The sequence below is a fragment of the Struthio camelus genome, chromosome Z (genome assembly GCF_040807025.1).
Source record: "Struthio camelus isolate bStrCam1 chromosome Z, bStrCam1.hap1, whole genome shotgun sequence".
In the NCBI taxonomy this organism is placed as follows: domain Eukaryota; kingdom Metazoa; phylum Chordata; class Aves; order Struthioniformes; family Struthionidae; genus Struthio; species Struthio camelus.
The window spans coordinates 37,586,484-37,607,567 of NC_090982.1; the positions used below are offsets into that span (position 1 = coordinate 37,586,484).

General features: G+C 39.5%; 1 protein-coding gene across 1 annotated transcript in view; it reads right to left on the reverse strand.

Moving 5' to 3' along the window:
• Nucleotides 1-6,838: 6,838 nt before the first annotated feature.
• The window catches only part of LOC104150304 (A disintegrin and metalloproteinase with thrombospondin motifs 19), a 152,944-nt gene continuing 138,698 nt past the window's right edge, over nt 6,839-21,084 (reverse strand). The window contains exons 22-23 of the mRNA XM_068928608.1: nt 11,120-11,297; nt 6,839-8,091 (exon numbers count right to left, since the gene is read on the reverse strand). Coding sequence (XP_068784709.1) covers nt 7,940-8,091; nt 11,120-11,297 — 330 coding nt within the window. The 3' untranslated portion in view covers nt 6,839-7,939. The remainder of the gene's footprint in view (nt 8,092-11,119; nt 11,298-21,084) is intronic.

The following is a 21,084-nucleotide window of genomic DNA, read 5'->3' on the forward strand; positions in this document are numbered from 1 at the left end:
TTCTATTATTAATGACGTGAAGAAGGATACGACAGTTTCCTGAAACTGTATCTGACCCCTGTTTGGTGTCAGGCTCACTTATATCATCTACCAATGATAAAAGATCATTTAGAAGCGGCAGAGCAGACAGGACGTGTTTCTTTAAGTGCCTAGCTTAAGTTTTCAAGTTCAAGGTCTATTTTGATAGATACATATGTGCTCATTAAAGCTAACAGAGTATCAGTGAGTAGAGGCAGGAGACACTTAAATGCATACCAGCACTTCCTCAAGTGACCTGCCAAAAATTTCGAGCTTACACGACTTCAAAGCAAGCTCTTTTTCAGAAAATTAGAAGCAGTTCATAGGGCAAAGCAAGGAAAGGCACACGTCCTCCTTTTCTGCGGTGCTACCAGGACACCTGATTGTGCTATGTTGGTCTTTTTACCATGACATATGTTACCATTTTACCAGCATTTTCCCCGTTTTACCATGACGGCTATGACAGGCACTTCTTTAGGGTCAGGGATTTTTTTGACAGTAAGTTCTTCTTTGCACTGGGAAATACTAGTTTGTTTGAAGCAACTGTTAACAGACGTGTTCTTCAAGGAATTGTCTCTGCTCCTGTTCAAGTGAATGGAAAACCCCTCACTGGCTTGAATGGCGTGGCCTCAGTCGCTCAGCTTCCATTATTTCATTTTGAGATTGGCTATTTTTTGTCAGCGTTTTTTAAGCATTAGGTTATTTTTACTTGCAGCTGATGAAATTCCCTTTACCATCATAGTCATTATTTACAATCAGCAAAAGCAATCTCATATTTAGGTTAACCTTGCATTCAAACTTTTCAGTTTTCATAAGACAGGTTTCATTTCTAATAACACTGTCACATATGAAAAGTTTTCTGAACTCTAGGAAAACCTACTTTGGATTGAGTTAAGCACTGGGAATTAGGGCATCATGAAACTTGCCTTGTACTTAGACCAGAGAATCACTAAGCAGAAATTACACTGACCAATCCATTTTCCTTATAGGATTGCTGAAATTTAAAAAGAAAATAAAACCAGCAAATCATTTCTAAAATTTTAGTACTGTGAAATGCTATCGTAACAAATAAATAATTTGATATACATATCAGTTAAAACCACTTATCTAACTAAAAAGATCATAAATTTTTTCTGTATATATTTATTGGTAATTGACCAGCCACAAAACAGTCAGTAGTGATATTTTTTCTGAGCGGATATACATGCTTCTGAGGAATCACAGAATCACAGAATCGTTTAGGTTGGAAGGGACCTCTGGAGATCATCTAGTCCAACCTCCCTGCTCAAGCAGGGACCTCTAGAGCATATTGCCCAGGATCACATCCAGACGGGTTTTGAATATCTCCAGGGAAGGAGACTCCACCACCTCTCTGGGCAACCTGTTCCAATGCTCTGTCACCCTCACAGTAAGGAAGTTTTTCCTCAGGTTTAGGTGGAACTTCCTGTGTTTCAGTTTCTGCCCATTGCCTCTTGTCCTGTTGCTGGGCACCACGGAGAAGAGGCTGGCCTCATCCTCTTGACATTCCCCCTTCAGATACTTGTACACGTTGATCAGATCACCTCTCAGTCTTCTCTTCTCCAGGCTGAACAGGCCCAGCTCTCGCAGTCTTTCTTCACAGGAGAGATGCTCCAGTCCCCTCATCATCTTTGTAGCCCTCCACTGGACTCTCTCCAGTAGTGCCATGTCTCTCTTGTACTGGGGAGCCCAGAACTGGACACAGGACTCCAGGTGAGGCCTCCCCAGGGCTGAGGAGAGGGGCAGGATCACCTCCCTCGACCTGCTGGCAACACTCTGCCTCATGCAGCCCAGGAGACCATTGGCCTTCTTGGCCACCAGGGCACACTGCTGGCTCATGGTCAACTTGTTGTACACCAGCACTCCCAGGTCCTTCTCGACAGAGCTGCTTTCCAGCAGGTCAACCCCCAGCCTGTACTGGTGCATGGGATTATTTCTCCCTAGGTGCAGGACCTTGCCCTTGCCTTTGTTGAACTTCAGGAGGTTCCTCTCCGCCCAGCTTTCCAGCCTGTCCAGGTCCCTCTGAATGGCAGCACAGTCTTCTGCTGTGTCAGCCACTCCCCCCAGTTTAGTATCATCAGCAAACTTGCTGAGGGTGCACTCTGTCCCTTCCTCCAGGTCATTGATGAATATATTGAACAAGACTGGACCCAGGAACCTGCAGCTAAATTTATAACTTTTTTTTTTTTTGTCCAGCCTAGTGATGACCTGAAACTCTGTAACACACCTTCATAATGTGCCATTAGTGATTATCGTGAAGTCCCTGTTCCAGACCTAGCATAACATGCAGTCACTCTGTTTCCCTATGCAGAACTAAGAGAGTAATAAAGAGTAATAATTAGTGTTCTAAAATACCTAGGTATATACAACCATGCCTTGTTTCTTGAACGTATATTCCCTTTTAGCATCCCTATGAACACAGGATTTTTCCACGTTACTGTGGCATACAAGGTGGGGTGCAGCTGTGCAAAATTACTTAATGACACTATGTTATCACATAAAAACAAAAACGTCCTACTGGGTCCAACCGCCTAAGCCCAGGATCTAGCAGTGTCTTTGAAAATGGCAATAGGAGATGCTGTTTAAGTCAAGTGTGTATACCTGGCCACTTTCTGCAGGCCATTCTCCTTTAACTCCCCCCCCCCCCCCCCCGCCCCGAACCCACAATTATTATACTAGAGGGTCTCTTCCTCAGTCTTTTATTATCTATTCATGGACATGTTATCCATGAATTTATCTAATTCCTTTTTAAATCTGTGGATACTACTTCCTCTGAGAGCAAGTTTCAGAAGCTCACTACATTCTGTAGAGACATGTACTTACTTTTATCTAATTTAAACTGATTTCCTACTAATTTCATCAAGTACCCCCTCTTTGTTGTATGGCAGGATACGGTGAACAACAGCTCCACACTCAGAATATACATCGCCTTTAGGATTTTTTTTAAACTTTGATCATGCTCAGCTCAGCCTTGTCCTCTCTAATCTGAAGTACCAACTTTCTTAGTCCGGTCTCACAAGCCATCTGCTCTATTCCCTTGATCATTTTAGCTGTGTTTATGTATTCCAGAATAACTCCACTACATTGTCCTTGAGATGCAGTTACCAGAAATGACTGCAGTATTCAAGCAGCACAGTTCCAACAGTGGGGTAAATGATGCCCTCCCTTCTGACAATGTCCACCATTTGCTGGCTTCCAAACTAAATAGTTTTCCAAACTATTCTTACATAGCCAATAAGTTAAGGCTACGGTAACCTATGACACCAAGATCTTTCTCCAGATCAGTAACTGCCAGTTGCAAGTTTGGCATCCTGTTAAGCATCATATAGGCTATTTTTCAATACCTGCACTTACATTTATGGAGTTCATCAGCTAATGCTTCGCCCAGTGACTCAGTTTTGTGAGGTTCTTCTGGAGCTTCTAGCCATTGAGACAACACTTGGTCATCCAAAAGAGCTTAACATCATCCGCAGAGTTGGAGATCTCAGTGTTTATTCCCTTCCTCCAGTCTTTAATGAAAACATTGAACAAAACTAATCCCAGCATCATGCCTCGGAAAACCAGACTGCTGACCCTTCCCCATCCTGAAAGGCAACGGTTGAGCTCCACCTTTTGCTTCCTATCCTTTAATCAGCTTTCAAAACTCTTCTGCAGTCCTGTGTCAACATAGTTTCCCAAACATTCTTTAACGCGGAACTTTGCCAAAGACTTAAAATCCAAAGATATTCAATTTACCAGATCCTCTTTGCTTAGGACACTACTGAAGTCACATCAAATCTTTTCCAATAGCCCATGTTTATCCATGTACTCAAGTGATCTTATTCGTTATTACAGGCTAGTACTGCACCAGGAAAAGAACTCAGGGCTCCCTAGCCCATAGTTCCCAGGATCCCCTGGAGACCCCTTTTTCTGTAGGTAGGAATTAAATTGCAGTTTGCCAGTCCTCTGGCACAGGGCCTATTTGAAATGATAAGTTATGCACCATGGTCAGCAGTTCTGTAATTTCACCATTTCGTTCTTTCAGGATTCTCAGGTGAATGCCACCCGAGTTACTTATTAACATCTAACTTATCCAGTTGGTGTTAATATTCTTGTATTTTTACTTCAAATTAAACCAGCTTCTTTGACTGTCCCACTGTAAGGGACTGGCAAGGTTTGAGAAACCCTACATTTCAGTAGTAAGGGCTAATGCAGAGAATTCACTGAACTTCCCTTTCGTAGCCCTGTCATCCCCAAGTGACTCTTTCATACCTATGGTATCAAGTGGTCCCACTGATTTCTTAGTTGTCTTCCTGCTTTTGGTGTATTTCAAGTCCCTTTTAGTATCAGGTTGAATATCCTTTCTACAGGGCTCTTCACGTGTTCTTTTTGAGTGTTCTTACTTTCCTGTTTACGTTTGACTTGCCATGTTTTAGGGCCTCAGTTGCTCCCCTCACGCAGGCAAACTTTCCTTTTTTGATTTCTTTCACAATGGGCAAATGACACTGCCTCTGTGTCATCGAAGATGACAAGGGAAAAAATCCCATCCTCCAGAAGGAAAGAACAAATACCACCCAGAAAAAAATGACAGCCTATTAAAATTCTCGTGTTCCTTTTCTCTTTCAGAAAGGGTAACTTGTAACTTTTGGTCGCTGCTGCATTTAGCCAGTATGCATCTGCAATGAAGAATCCCCACTGTGCAATGGCCTAGCACAAGCCCTTAAATCCCACTTAATCCATCAAAATAGAGTCTAAGTGGGATTTAATTAGCAGAGAGGCTTACTCAAGCCCCTGTGAACTGGAGTGAATTTCACCTTTACTTGCCAGCTGAACTTGACTGATTTGAAATTCATCAGTTGAAGTGTTACATATTCATCGGGCTGGAAGGAAAACACATTCATGCAGAGAGATCACTACCAGTGTGGGGGTGGAGGGGAGAGAACCACCCAAACCGAGTAAATTGGGATGTGAGTGTCTACTGGTGCAGATGGCAAGTGCTTCCCGGGGCACAGCTGGAAAGGGCTGCCAGCTGTCAGCCAGGTCTGCGGCACTGCCCCGCGCGCGCACCCCGACGGCGCTGGGACCCAGGCCACAGGCTGGGCGCGTGCCCCAGAGCTGCTGATCATTTTCTAACAGAACAGATGGTTTGGTCTCTGTTGCTTCTCTGAATGCTAACGGAGTGCATCAAAACAGCAAAAGTAAAATTAACTTGCTTTGAAATTCATTCAGAGAAGGAATCAAGAGGCATTTCAGCTATGTAAACACAGACCTGCTTCCACATGATTCACATACCTCTAATTAATAGTTTTGTACTATGGATATCGAAGGAATTAAAGCTGGAGCTGAGATTATAACCTCCTGATTTCCCTCATTATAGAGAAGGTTCACTTTGCTGTGCAACTTTCCATCCTTGGTTGCTCTTCAAATGTCTTCCCTTTTGCAGTCTGCTATAAGGATGATTTGAGCACAATTCACTCAGCTCTTTTCAACAGACGCAGGCAGGGTTAAAAATGTACTTCTCCCTTTTGCGATGAAGTCGACTTTCTTTTTCATGGAATATTCAGAAACAGCAGCGCGTAAACATTTAAAATTGTGTGGCCGATATCCGCAGTTGAATAGAGAGAAGTCCCCTGGAGACACCTTAGCATTTGTTTGATTGTTGTTGCTATTCAAGCAAGCGCAAAAGTGTGCGTAGGACTGGATTCTGGGTAAGGATGAAGAAAATTTAAAATAATGACTGTATTTTATGCCTGCCAACCACAATAATTCCATTATATTTTAAAATGCGTGTCTGTGACCCCGAGGAGTTATGTACAACAGCAGCTGAGCTTTCTGTGCATCGATACCATACTGTGTCATTTTAATTATACAAAATATAACTTCACACTCCGTAACGCTGGAGTTATTTTTCTTTACTTTTTAAAACCAAAGGATGCTTAATTTAAGATCATACATTAGCACATCACTAAAGCTGCTGTTTTCGAATGCATGGCAGTATCTACCAAACCTAAGACATTACAGCTTTTTGAGAGCACATATACCGATTTCAATGGGAGATAAGAATGCCACTAAGTATTCTTCCTGGATATCATTACCATCCTGACTGGTGAGCCTCAGTATATTAAATCTGGTGTGGATACCTCTACATCACCTCTGTAGAGGAGACTCCATGGAGAGACTTAAAAGGCACAATCACTCAAATCAAAAAAGGTGCATTCCTTTCGTTTGCTTTGGGTACAATACAGGAACCTGAATCTATTACTTACGCCTATCAACAAGCATTGTAATTTAATACACAGTAGTTACTACAACGATGTCAGGTGCTTAGGGCAGTCTACTGAACGCTGCAGTAATTCGACGTGGATGCAAAGTTCCCCTTTCTGCACAGCCTTGAAGCGAGGCAAGTTCACATTAAATTGTTACAGTGATTACTGCTTCCTATGATGCCTTTCAGACTCATTTCTCCAGCTGTCTTGCCCGCAGTGCTAGCTCTCCGGCGTATTTTCAGAGCATGCCTAATGGCTTGCGTTACGAAACGGGGGCAGAGGTCTTACTCTGCTCCTACAGCCAGGTTCAGTGGTTACAGAGCTCACTGGAGATACTAGCTTCTGCTCCACTGAATATTACTTTATTATATCCTACTTTTCCTATACCAAGCCTCATAAAGGGATATGTCTGCCTGCAGCCAGAGAAAGTCGGGAGATAGGAGGCACTTGCTGTAGGCAGTACTGTAGCAGCTCCCTGCTCCTACGCAGGTCTCAGTGGATTCTGCTGTCAGATACGGATGCCCCAAACAGAAAAAATGCAAGTAACAAAAGAAGCTTTACTTTTTATTGAAAATGTAAAAATCATGTGAATCATGTACAATATTTTCTCATAAGGAAAATTTTAGCTGTTTCATAACGTTTCACAAAACTGTAAAACATTTTATTTTTATAAAGACTTTTTCATAAAACAAAGATAAAACTAAAGTAGTATTACAAAGCTATTTTCTAAATCATCAACAGAGAACTGAAAATGTTTAACAGATTAACTCATACAAGTGGCAGGAGGAAGGACTCTTCCTTTTGTAAAACTGCAAGAGGACACACAAAGGTATAGAGGGGCATGGGTCTTTTCTTTCGAAACGTTCAAAATCAAGTGACATGTTAAAACAGTACAGACGTGGTTTCATAGGATGGTACAAGTTCTAGGACTGCATTTCTCTACACTACCTCGAACAGTGCAACAGTGATTCAGTGTAAATCTCTACAGTGTTTCATTGATTCAATACTTGTGTTCAAGTATGTGTCCATGAGAATGATCAAAATCCCTACTTAGCTATTTTGATTTTCCTGTTTATAATAGGTTACAAGTTACAGTAGATTCTCTCCTACAGTATGTTTCTAAATCAAATGAACTGATTTCACAATACATTCCGTAATAACCTGTTCAATAATGTTAGCTTACTCACCTCAACATCTGTTGCAAAATACGCAAGATCATTCTGACTCTGAATGCCAAAAATATAATAAAATTAAGAAGGGCTTTATTTCCATATACAGCAAAACTATTCAGCTAAATTAAAATAAATTCAAGATAACATGATGGCTTTTTTTGGCAACAGAGAGACAACCCCTACTGAAAATAAACATTTAAAATACTAATTATTATTACTTTTTTAATTCTGATAAATGTATCCAAAATTGTTCATATAAAAATTAATTATGAAAACCTCAAAGGATAAAACAAGTAGGATGTCTAACCAAAACAATAAAGGAAGTCTGGCAGGCAAAAATAAATTAATTTGATTAAATTATATGTAATCTGATAATATTTGGTCTGAAGAAGCGTGTGTGTGTGTGTGTGTGTGTGTGTGTGTGTGTGTGTGTATTTATAAATAATAAGATTGCAAAGAGCTGAGAGCCAGCCAGCCTGACAGAGGTCAACTCTTTTGTTGCATTTTTTGCGCATAAAAGTCCCTGCATGTCTCACAGCAACGCTGATACCACCTCATGTCTTGACAGAGGTTCTTCTCCCGTATCACCCTGCAGTACACAGGCCACTGGTCTCCCAGGCACTTGAATGTTAAAGCAGCTGTGAAAGAACAACAAAAAAAAGATCAAATACACTTAACTAACTGTTACATTTATTAGTGACGGATCAGGTAGCAAAGGTGGCAAGGACACCAGAAGTGTATCCATGGACGGAAATGAAGGATAACGCGGTTTAGATTTCAACAGAAGGAAAAAAACCTCCTCATTATAATGAAAAAATCCTGATTATAATGCTGTCAATTTTTTAAACAGTAGAATTTTTGAAGGCAAAAAATCGCACTGAAACTCAAAAGGGGAGTAAACCCACGTTTCTGCCCTACACAGGGACGAGCACAAATCAGCTCCAGACTCCCATGTATCGCAGAGCAGCGGCTTGGACTGGGGTGGGCGCACGAGAACCAGCGTCTTCACAGCAGCACTCAGACTGAAATAGAAGCTGCCACTGGAAAAAGAGGAGGCCTCAGTCTGAATGATACTAGAATGTGGTTCTCAGTTACATCCATAAAGGGATTTAAAAAAAATTTTTTTTAAATTGGGAGCAGGTAGGAAACCATATGGAACTAAAGCAAGGAGACTGCTGTTCGTTTTCTGATTCAACTTGGTGCTCAAGATATCAAGACACTGTGCCACCTTGTAAATGAATGGCAATTGAATAAAACTACACAATGACATCCCTAATTTTTCTCTGTGAGTGAAATGATCTACTAGACCTTTAATTTTGTCTGGTCCCTTAGTTCGAAATATATCGTCTCGCTAGCCTGAACGCTACAGATGCCACACTTCGAGGCATCCTTATAAGCACCAACGTTTAAAGACAGGTAGACTTGGTGAAGCGAATCTACTCTATCCAGAAAAACGAAACTTACAGTACTGAATCAATAACTCTCCATACAGAACAGATTTCAACAATAGGTCGATATACTTGTCCAGTGGCCCAGTTATCTCATTTTTGCATCTCAAATGCACAGAACCTGTGTACTTCTTACTTCTTCTCTTTTCTTAAAGCACACTTAAAATGTTGCTTTTAAAATTATCTTCCTACTCCAATTGTCTGACTACATTATTCTCTTTTTAGTCACTCTAATGTATTGTCCCTCGTCCATGTCAAAGTCAGGCTATTCTTTCTTACCTGCATGTCTTCCGTAGCTTCTTCTCGCCCAGTTATTCAGGTTGCTCTATTAATAGTCTATTGCCATTTTCTAATCATGGGAATCCCTACCTGCCAACTTCTTTCTCAGAAATCTCCTAAAAGTGAGAAGAATACCCCCAAGACCAAAAAGCCAAATTTCGTTCACTCTGCCCCCTCCCACTTTCTCCCTAGCAATACTGAACATTCAGAGGTAGAAACCCGGCTCTTCTTCCTGTCTCGCAAAACAGGCTTATTTTCATTTGTATTGTCTCTTTTCTTTTGAAGCCATCTGTTCATCCATCCACCTGTTTCACTTAACAAGTCCTTTTACAATGCTTATCACAGAAGGACCGTGGTCCCAAATTTGGATCTTAGCACATTCACTTATTCAATCTGCAGAGCATACACAGACTACGGGAAAACAATGAAGAACAAGACACAAGGAACAGTCTCCCAAAATCACCATAAACACAGAATTGATAAAATCAATCTCAGGGATGATTTGAGTTACTCTCCTTTCTTTAAAAAAAAAGGAAAGAGAAATTGAGGTTTTTTTTTTTTGGAAAAAAGGGGGGGAAAAGTAGAAATAGATGACACAATCCACATCAACTTCTGCTACTGGTACCCCCAAATCCAGGGGACCTATACTGCATAACAGAAATAGACTGGGAGGCCAAAGTGATCAATATACTCAAGAGAAGCATAGCTGATTACTAACATCAGCGCTACATAATCCATTCTACTTGGACAACATTGCCTAATCCCTTTTTGTGGCACTTCAAATTAAGTCAAATTTTAATCAATCTGCAGTTGTATTTATTTATGTAAAACTTTGCGGTTTGTTTTGCTCCGCAACACAAAGCTGCTTATACCTCCCTGGATGCCAGTGATGGAGCGACGGCCTCTCGCTTCTGAGAGATCAGTGGAACAAAGAAAGGTAAAATGCGAAAGGCAACTTTACAACAGTGAAATCGCAAACGAAGAGAGCTGTAAGCAACAGCTGCCATCTCACCCAGCAAACTGAAACAATGACTACTCCACAGAAATGTTTAAGGGTTAAAAACTTCAAAGAGAAATACCCTTCGCTGGCTCAAAGGAAGGATTACACACAGCCTGAAACATTAGACTTGCTTTCCATGCAGGAGTAATCTATTTGACAGGAGGGTTTATCTTAACAACGGCTCTGGAAAATCATCTGGAAAGGGTATGCTGTCCTACAGCAAGCCTTTGAATACGCCCCAATCATGCTCAAGGAGCAGAGTAACCTTCTAGGGAGCTAATGATAAGACTATCATCAACTCTGCAGTAGGAGATGACAATTAACAGAATTAACAGGTCTGTGTTTACGCAGTAATATAATTTCTTTAAGAGCAACAGGGACCTGGGAGAACTCTCTGAATTTAATACAGCCAGTCTCTTCACACTGGCAATTTTCTTTCGTATGCCATAATGCACCAGGCACAGAGTATGGAAAGCTGAGTTAAAGACAAGTGAAAAGAACTATTTATGTTTGTTCCTCAGATAAGGGTCTCCTTGATCTCGTGAAGACCATGAGAATATTGTTCGCAAAGCTTTTAAAGAGAAAACCAGGAATTTTCTTACTTTAGAAACGTTTGATAAAATTGAGTGGACAAATACATATGAAATAAATTCTTAGCCCTAAAACAAACACATTTGCATCTAGGGAGTTTTGAATCCATAACATAATGAAGTCTCCTGATATAGTCCTTCCTTGGATAACAAAATCCTTTACCCTTCTGAGGTACTGTCTCTGATATAAACACTGGGAAAATGAGACAGAGAGATGAGTATTTGGAAAGAATTTACATCTCCTGAGTCCCACTCCTGTGTTTTTCGACTGCGACCACCATTACCCGATGCAGAGAAAGGTGACTAAAAAAGTAACATACAGCAGGAATGTGTCATTTTAATTGCTTACCTAACCTGGGTGATGTAATTGTGTTAACATTAATTTTCTCATTGCAGGGTTGAAGATGACAGGGTCTGTAGGCTGCAGGCTTTTCTGAGGAAAAGCATTCGTTGCCATGCCTTCCCGTGATCTTGTGCATGCACTGGATGACTCGGGACTGCATTCCTTTGCCGCAGGTAACGGAGCACTGGAACACACAGAGCACAGAAAGTCATTGGAAAAGTATTTTTGCCTGTAAACACGAAGGTACAATGCCAATCCAGTTCACGTCGATGACCGTTACTTCAGTTAGCAATAACCCAAGATTTCTGCCTTCCCCTCCGTTACCTAAATGAAAATCGATTAAAAAGCACAAAACATTTGGCAGTATCGCTGAAGAACTCATTTCAGCTTCCTGTTCTGGCAAGGCTTGTTTTGCAAAGCCAGTGATGAGACTGAAGCGCAATGATGTGCCTAAACAGAGCAAGAGCTGTTCTCCTCTTTTTGTTTCTTAATTTACTCTTACGAGTGAACGTTGGTGAGAGGGATGGAGAAAGAAAACGCTCACAGACGCTGAAGGAGAGCAGCCCTCTGTAACAAGCTGTTATTCCTCCTGCCAGCGCTCTAAGCATTAAGCAGAGTGGTGGCCTTCTCCTGCTTTTCCTTCACATCTTCAAGTTCTCATATGTGCCCCACAAATGAAACACAAACGATGGGTGAGATGCTGCCTGGCCTTCAATTAACCTTCCCATTTTGTTGCCGCTAGGAACGAGGTGAGAAAAGAAAGCTGCAAAACACTGTAATGATGGTAACTTTCTGTTTCTATTACAGTAAGATAACATCCTAGGAAGGAAACTTGGGCTGTGCCTTACAAATGCATATGAGACCTATTCTGAAACAAGGAAACACACTCTTTGCTCTTCACTGACATTTTATGAACAAAATTTCACGGGACATAAAGTATTATTTGTCCAGTACCATTGCTTTAACTGTAATTTCATTGCAAAAAATTATATATTGCAATTTGTTCCTACATGCTAGTGATTTTGACTCATGTAACTACAAATGCCATTAAGTTTCGGAAAAATTTACAACAGAGAACATCTTCAAAAATTACTTTAATTTCTTGCAATTAATGGTACGAGCAATGGCTGTAAATTCATGCCACTGCCATCTGCATAATCCTGACAGCACTTTCAGTCTAGCAAATTTCAATTTCATAAATAGTAAATAGTCACATTTCCACCACATGCTCTAGATTCCTTATCAGCATGCCCCAAAAAGCATTTCCCAAGTGAAGTGGTAATAGATATACGTCAATAATATGCGTGATTCCTCACTGCCTTGCACAGTTGTTTCCTCTGTATACTGGGTGACTAGTCTGATGTTGTACCTGCCAGTATAAACACGTATTTTTGGAAGAGGCATGTAAAATTTTAAACATGCTGGCCTAAGCAAAAAAGGGAACTGGGAAGTTTTAAGAAATAGCTGGAAAAATATTGAAAAGGGAGAAGGAAAAAGACAAGGAGAGGGAGCTATAGTAACAAAAGCTTCCCAATCACCCTGTCTCAAGACGCAGAGAGTTGGCAAAGTAGACTATACCAAGTCTTGAAAGAAATAGTGATGTTGGAGCGTAGAGTTTTTACCTTTTACATTTGTTGTCTACGTGCTTCTCGATGACATTTTGAACGTCGTTACTCAGAGGAAAGAATTACACATGCCAAATGGGAAACAGAGGGCTCCTACCCAAATATGTCACTCAAGAGCGGTGAGACATGTTTCCCTCCAAAAGAGAGACCAGGATATACACTTGAAGAGTGTTCTCAGAAGGGACTGAACAAGGTTCAAAGCACGCTTCAGCTTACAGCCACATGAAATTAAACATTGGCATCCTGTAGGTGCAGTGAGCGGATTTGATGTGGACCAGAAGTGGACTTCTGTTCTCACTGATATAAATCAGGAGTAACTCCACAAACTCAACAAAGCTGTTATAATTACTTGCGAATTTAATCAGACACAGGCTGCATGGTCCAAGGCATGCACAGGCATTCAGTAAAGAATACACAATTTTCTTTTCAATGGCCACCACAACTTAACTTATGAACCAATATGCTGATTACAGGAGTAAATCCTACTTTGAAAAGATTTCAGTGCTAGCTGAAGTCTCTCATCAGCTTTGAATTTAGCATGCTGCTTTTAAACTGCATGAGAGAGACTCTCAACAGATTCCCTAGAATGATTTCCTATAATGACCATCATTACAGAATATAAACATATATTATCACATATATACACACCCAAATTTAATCACCAACAACAGCCAGAACATTGATCTTAATCCTGCCAAAATTCCAGTCACTTCTTAGATTTCTCTCTCCATAGTTTCAGACAAATTTCCCTCTAGCATATTCTGATGGACGAGTGAGTGAGAAAATAGAATGGCAAAATTAAAAAACCATAAAGCTGAGAACAAAGAGAAGATGAAGGTGTATGGACTCTTTAAGGATTATCACAATGATCTTAATTTTGAATAATTTTGCATGCAGTACTACATTTTTTTTCTCCTTTCAGCAAAACCTTTTCCTGTCTATTAAACAAAGCTGGAGTATGGGTGAACCTGCAGCATGCACATGTCCTCTTGTATCAGTCACAGAGAAAGAGGACAGGCAGGTGGAGCTGATCCCTTGCAAATAATTTCTTTGCCTCTAACCTTCGGTTATTGTAAAACAAGTACGCGAAACCCGGCAGTCTGGAGCACTAGAAGGAAGTGAGAATGGGATTTGAAACCACAAGACTTCTGCTGTCAAACTGGGCTCCAATGGATTATCTGCTAGTTGTTAACGGAGAACAAGTTACATACGTAGGTGCCTTTCTGGAGAACGCTCTGCCAGCAGCCACATCTTATTTATATCAAATGAGCTCTGGCCTGAATGCTTCTAATGCCTGCAATTGAGACAATATGCAACAAGTCGACAGACTTCTCTCTTAGGTAATCAGCGTTGAGGCCTTGAACTTCTATGCAGAACTTAGCAAGATTTTGCTGTTAACATCTCAATCGGAAAATTAACATCCCTTTAATGGCTGAGCCACCATATTTTTGCATAATAGTGGGCTTTGTGGGGTATCTCAGAGAGCTCTATGAAGCATTACACTCTAGTTTTCTATCCAAAGATATATACATCTGCAAACAAATAATTTTAGTCTTCCATGACTGCCTTATTATCATCCCAACTTCAGAGGAGAAAACTGAGGCTAAAGGAGAATAAAATGACATATCTCAGGTGATAAGGGAAATATGTGGCAAAATAAGAAATAAAATGAGTTACTCGTCTCCCTTATTTTTTCTCCACAAAAATGTACTAATTTTTAACTTTGCATTTATTTCTATTTTCTATCAGCAGCAGCATTGGAGTCTACGTTCAGAATTAATTTAACAATTCTACTGATTACCTGTGAGCCAGAAAAAAATTCAGGTCACTTTAGCATATCTATGTCATCTCTGCCACATTCAATTCACATGAAATAGAATATTTATTAGCAAAATCTACACATGGCGCAGCTGCTCTTAGGGCAAAGGAACTATTTCTAGATAGACATTTTAGCAGCACTTCAAAATAAAATGAAAAATTTCAGAGATTCCATTTCATTTGCATGAAATTAGGGAACATGCATCTCAGGTACGGCATTTCACAGCCATAGCCAACGGGCTAGCAGTTGTATCTGCTAGCTACCCCAACAGCTACAACCGCAGTTCTGGTTGTCTCCGCCGAGTGGTCTTACACCGAACTCTGTGCCACATACACACCAGCCAACTGATGGCATAACTGAGCATAGCCACCAAATATTGGAGAAGATAAGGCACCCATAAGATTTTCCTTTTTGCCTGTGCAAAGGTATGGACTTGGTTCAGTATCACTAGAAGACTCTGCAGTTCCCGCAAACCAGCTAGCTGCAACTCAGAGCAATAGCCCTGACCCTCCTTTCGGCGCTCACCTTACTGTGTAGGCACATTTGCATTCTAGCAGAAGCAAACTTTTCCCAAAGTCTCTCTTAAGCTTGACCCGTTTTTGGGCCTGCTCTCATTGAAAATATTCAACTAGCTGGCAAGCTAGTTCAGCTAGAGGCAAGCAGCACTTGCTGCATGTGCAGGTGTCACATTTTAGGCAGCAATTTTGGCACGTAGTTAAAGCTGCATAGCTTCTGTATACTTCTGCCGTTTCCATATTTAAAACTGCAGAAGATTTTCAAACTACAGCAAATAAAAATACTTCACCTTTACATATTCAGCAGTGAATTTAATCAGAAAGCAATTCAACCTGTCAGAGTTGATTGTATTTTACATGATTTTACAAGATATATAAAATTTACAGCAAATACCCACTCCAAACCAATGTGCAGCAATTCGCAGAGATCAAGCACGTCTCAGATGAATTTAAATCCATTGTTCTCATTACTAGCAAATGGAGAATGCTTTTCTATAGATCTTCTTCCCCTCCTCCCAAATGTCACATTTGTACATGCTATTCCTTATTTTTGTGGTGGTTCGTTACTTTTCATTTCTGACTGTTCGGATGACCTACATTTTAAGGCCATGTAGCTGATTAGCAAAAACTCCCGCAGGACAACTGTGTTTGTAGGTTTAGACTAAATGTTCTAATACGCAGCCAGAGTTTTTATTATGTGGCTGTTAATCTGTGCATTTTGGACACAGTCCTAAAGGTACTGTAAAACCATTCAAGCAGCAAGACATGTAAAACATTCCTGTTAAAGATTACAAAAAATTCCTGGATAAATATAGTTAACAGCTACTTTTTAAAAAAAGTTTTTCTTTCTTTCAAACGAAAACTACCCGCCCTATTTGAATTTTGTCCTACTTTTGAACTCCTTTTAGACATAATTTCAGGGACAGATAGCTAGGCGTTAAATATAACAACCCTTACACTTGGCATGCACACCAGTTACCCAAGATTCCTTCTTTCTGTTCCCTGCCAAAGATATATATTCTGGAGAGAATACATATTCCCATGGCCAACAGCTGAGGAAGGTGCTGTAATGCTTTAGTTGTTTCCAGCTGGCTTTCGTAAGAAGTAGGAATTCCTAAATTAAGGGAAAAATTGTCACTGGCAGACAGTACCGGTCAAAACGCGTCTTTCTGCCAAGACAATAGGCAATCATTGCAGAGACTGATACAATCCACAATGAAAAACCCAATCTGTGACAATGTTAACAGAACTGACTTGGACGATTTATTTTCAAGACTAAATGGATTGTTCAATAAAAGGTTTTTACAAGTCTAAGTAGCATTCAAAGTGGAGAGCGATGTTCTCATAAGGAAACTCAGTGATGACTTCTACTGGAAATTATTAGCAGAGCATTCCTAATCATTTATGTATACGTTTGTCGGTTCCAGCATTTAAGCAGTTTCAACCTTTTAATAAAGCAAGTGTGAAACAACACAGCAAGCAATCAAACATTAGCAAAATATTTGTGGACATGCTCACAGTCTTTTTCCTTACCTTGTATTTTATGAAGTTTGCTTTTCAAGGCAGGTAGGAGGTAAAATGGTGTATTTGCTTTCAATAAAGGCTTTAGACTGAGTTTAAAAATATTCTTAAAGGTTGCTAAATAAAGCAAATCATCTGCAGCTCATTTAGGCATTATTTATTTTTTATAAAGACATTTGTGAATACTGCAGCTAATACCAAAAAAAAAAAAAAAGGGACTAAGTGATCCAAACATAAGATGGAGTCTGAGTTCTCCCAGGCATCATTTCCAGGAAGGTCGTTCTGTCTCTCTCATTTCTGACACACCCAACACCTCAGTATGTGAATGCCAAATTTAAATTTCAGAACTTCTGCTAAGTTTAGCTGAAAAATTTCTGCTGTTGGTCTCTCCTAAGTTGAGCAACTTGCTTTGTCTTTTTTTAACTTTTTAATAATTCTTATTTCCTTTCTTCTTTTTTTTCCCCCTTTTTCCCCCCTCTTTTTATTTTCAGGTCATCTTTCCTGAGTATTCATTAGCACTAGGTAACTGCTCAAAGAGAGAAAACATTTGAAAAGAAGACAGACACAAGCCCTAGCTCATATTTGATAAGTTAGACCAGAGATGGGGCTATAACAAAAGGAACTCTGATTGGACCTTTTGTTTTTTTTTTAAATCAGTGTTAGCTTCTCACAGAGACCCGTTACATTGTTTGGAGGAAGATAAAGAAAACTGTCTTTGGTAATGACAAGAAGCCACTGAAAATTTATGAAGATAGTCTGAATGTCAAAAAACCGTAAGGCATTTGGCATAATATGATTATTAGAGAGATGACAAAAAAAAAATCATTTTTGCTAGGATAGCATATGAAAGTTTCTCTCTTGACAATCCATGCTTGAGAGCATCATTATTTGTTCGCTCAGAATCAGTAGTGAGGTTTGAATCTTAACAGAATTTGCCGATCTAAACGCGGAAGCAGCAAATTCTCCGCCCACAAGTAAAAGCTGGCTACACTTTCCCAATTTCGTTCTGGGACAGACTAATGAAACAGAATCACCCCCTTGATGATTTACTAAGTCTCAGTGTCCCAGTGAAACTAATTCGTTTAGGTAGAACAGCTGGGCTTAGTGGTTCCCTTGGGAAGCCTGCTATCAATTCCTCCTAGAGATCTGCACCACAGAGTTTGGGCACAAGCTCCTGCTCAGCCTCTGGGACGGGGAATTTAGAGGCAAGATAACAGCAGGGCACAACAGGACTTAAGAAAAATGAGAAGGAAAGAGAAGTAACGGTGGGCCACAAATCTCCTCAAGCCCAGGAAAGGCTGATGTCCCAGTGTGCTTCTTACTGGTTATGCAAGGAGGGGCTAGAAGACCCCTGAATTTGGGAGGAGATATCTCTTGCAAGACCGAAGGCTTTTCTAATGTGGCCCACAGGGCATAGATTCGGATCCCTTACAAGTACAAGATGGACTTTACCTTGCATATATTCTCAATTTTGTATTTAGGCTTTCTATGAATCTACATTTAACGCAAATGCACATACAAGTTTAAATCAGACTGTTTTTAGTACATCTCTCCTCCTGAAAAATTCATTCTTTATTCTTATCTGGGACCTCAGACACACTTTTAGATAGTACTTGACACTTGAACACCCTTGGATTTTACAAAAAATAAGCTGGCGAATTTGGACACAAGATACATCATTATTCTACATGGCCACAGCATTCTACTGTATAAAGTAGAGACACTCATACTTATTGACTATACTCAAATGTATCTTCACAGACCACTTTTAAATTTCAGGGCAAGCTTGACTTTTCTATGAAAAGGTGAGTTAGGCAACTGGTCCATAACGCAAGTCAACACTTTCACCATCACATTTTTATCTCGTTTCTTTGGGTTAAAGTCGCCTAGCTAAACGTATGTTCCTGCTTAAGCTTATACGTATCTTGGCTCTGTGATACACTCTCTACGTCAACCGAAGACCATTACTTTGTATAAAGCTACAGGGCAAATATAAAATGTTTTACATGCTTCTCAGTGATGTAAAGCCTCAGTTTTTATTTTTCCAGTTTTCTAACCTGTCTTTGTCCTTCAGAGTCTATAAAGGATGTGTATATATACACACAGCAGAAACCAAATATTCAACTTTTTTTTGTATTAAAATAGAGTTGTGCTGGTTGTGATATTTTGAGATGAGGGAAGTGAAAGAAAATCTCATGAGGACTGTTCCTGTAGGTTCTTTACCCTCCAGCCAAGGAAACAAATGACTCCAGTCAACAGCACTTTTACAGAACTGGGGCTTATCCTCACTGTTTCTATCGATATTTTACAATTCAAGCAACACTAAATGTTTGCCAGAGGCCTTATGTTGTTTTTAAAGTATGTCAGCAAATAAACTGGAAGGAGACAATTATTTCTTTGAGCCATGTGATAAAACCAGTTACTCAGGTGCAACCTGCATCTATGTGAGAGGATTCACACTTAGCGAGTTAGACTCTATATTGCCAGCAGTTGGTTAAAAAAAAAAAAGAAAGAAAGAAAAGAAAAAAAACAAAAAAAACACACCTTTCAGTAACTTTGTATATATTACTGCCATTAACGCTCAGTGATAAATCAGACATTATATCTCACACTTTCCTATTTGTGATGTTACTGCGTGGTCTTATGTGTGGCAAAAGATGAGTTTCCACTGATGATAACTGTCACACATGCGAATAAAAATACGACAATCCGAAAGAAGTTAGATTTGAAGTCCTCATAATTACGTTCCCCTCTTCTCTAACATTTATTGGAGTATGTAGCTGAGGTATGATGAAAATAAACTCTCAAAATAATTTCAAATATTAGCCACTGAGTATGTAATTAAATGTTAGCATATATTACAGTGCCTGCCTGCTGCTCTGTATCTTCTAGGGAAAAGCACAGCTCATCAGCGCAAACATCTAATTAAAGGATTATGGCATTTCTAATGAAAAGACAAGCCAAAGAACCCACTAAGAACATAAAAAAAAAAGTCATAGGAAAGAAAAAGCTCCAAGAAACCCCTCTCTTCCCAAAGCTTCTATTGTTTTATATATTTACTTTTCAGAAATAAATTTATGTCCAAAAAACTGTTCTGTACAACATAAAATTAGGTATTTGCCTTTAAATAGCACTATGACATGTAGTGCTCTCAATTTTTTCCAGTACTGTTGTAACTAAATGAAAGAGCTCATCCCAAACAATGATTTCATTTCCATTCACTGCATCTATTGTATATTAAATCACGAAGATCTGAAGTGATAGCAGGTAGCTAAGCCAAACGGTTTTGAAAGACACTAAAAAAACCAACAACAACAAACAAAAAATTTGACAGTTGACGAGGAAACTTTCTGAACTTTAACAACTTTTTTGGCTGAAATACTACGACTCACACAAAGGTCATTACTTTTGAAAGAAAACATTAAAATAGAAACAGAAAATGAAGTAGAAAAATGTTTCACAGATTGTCAACAAAACTTCCACTGGTTAATTTTCTCTTCAAAATGTATGAACACAATCACTGGAAGAAAATGGATTCCCAAAAAATGATTCTAACTGCTATGTTAGCAGGAAAAACGTGTTGAAATGTAACAAACACTTTCATCATGTCTGATGAGGTCACCCAAAAGCAGGACTGTCCTGAGAGGGCTATCAGGGAGCTGAGAGAGAGACGATGCTAACCTACATGAGTTGTTGTGACCCTCTGCTTAATTTAACAAAGAACGATCATTACTTTTGGGTGAACTCTGTTTTATGTCAACATTATTGGAAGTACTTGTGGCAAGACTGGTTGAGGGAACTCTAGAGATTAAACATAAACCTATGAACAATAGCTTTCTGCACTGAAACAGCACGCATAAAGCAAAATAAATTTTTCTTCCAATATTTACAGATCTATAATATTTCCTGTAATTCATTAAAACTGGTAGCCGAATAATATTAAGTAGCAATTCCGATTCTGTCCTTTCAGTCAGAAATCAGAGACTTACATTTGAAACAATTTCAAAATGAATTTTCAAGAATTAGTTATTAATCGTGTTTTTTAAAATATTTTTTAAAATGTCCTGTTACGAGCCATTAGAAAATAGTGAAAAGTGAGATTCACATAGATGAAAACCAAATAACAAACAAGAAACAATTATAAATACTTGTGTGATAAAAATGATAATGACTTGCTAGAGAATCAAGTTTATTTCAAGAAGGAATAACTGAAGCACTGTTATCTACCTTAACAGCATGAAACACAGGATAAATAATGCATGAAAGAAAAAAGTTATCCAACACACACACAAATCTAGATTCCACAGAAGCAGAAGGATTGCATAAATTCTAACAGAACCCAAGTGAACCAGCTAAATGAGTTACGTGCTGGCAAATGATGCAGCCAGAGAGGCTGAGGAAAACATTTGGAAAGAGAGATAGATGATGTTGGAGATGGAGATACACCAGGCAAAAGAACGCTATCGGACAAAGTCTCAGCACTGAACTGAG